General features: G+C 56.7%; 1 protein-coding gene across 1 annotated transcript in view; it reads left to right on the plus strand.

Annotated features, from left to right (window-relative positions):
- Positions 1-203, plus strand: part of LOC119585532 — a 24,411-nt gene that overhangs the window by 5,592 nt on the left and 18,616 nt on the right. The window contains exon 4 of the mRNA XM_037934157.1: positions 22-168. Within this exon, the coding sequence (XP_037790085.1) occupies positions 22-168 (147 nt within the window). The remainder of the gene's footprint in view (positions 1-21; positions 169-203) is intronic.

Below are 203 nucleotides of genomic sequence, written 5' to 3' on the forward strand. Positions count from 1 at the left end.
CGTTCCCATCGGCCCTCGCAGACTGTCGTGAACAGCAAAGTGACATTGGGGATGGAGGAGGCTTGCTCTTTCCGGGGTCTCGCGCAGTGGACGCCTGTCACGTCTGCTCTCAGCCTCGGCTTCCACACTTACCTGCAGGATCTTCCAGGTGGAAACGTGTTCTTTAAGGTGAGAACTCACGTGGGTTGGACAATGGTGTTGTG

This window comes from Penaeus monodon, chromosome 20, assembly GCF_015228065.2.
Source record: "Penaeus monodon isolate SGIC_2016 chromosome 20, NSTDA_Pmon_1, whole genome shotgun sequence".
In the NCBI taxonomy this organism is placed as follows: Eukaryota; Metazoa; Arthropoda; class Malacostraca; order Decapoda; family Penaeidae; genus Penaeus; species Penaeus monodon.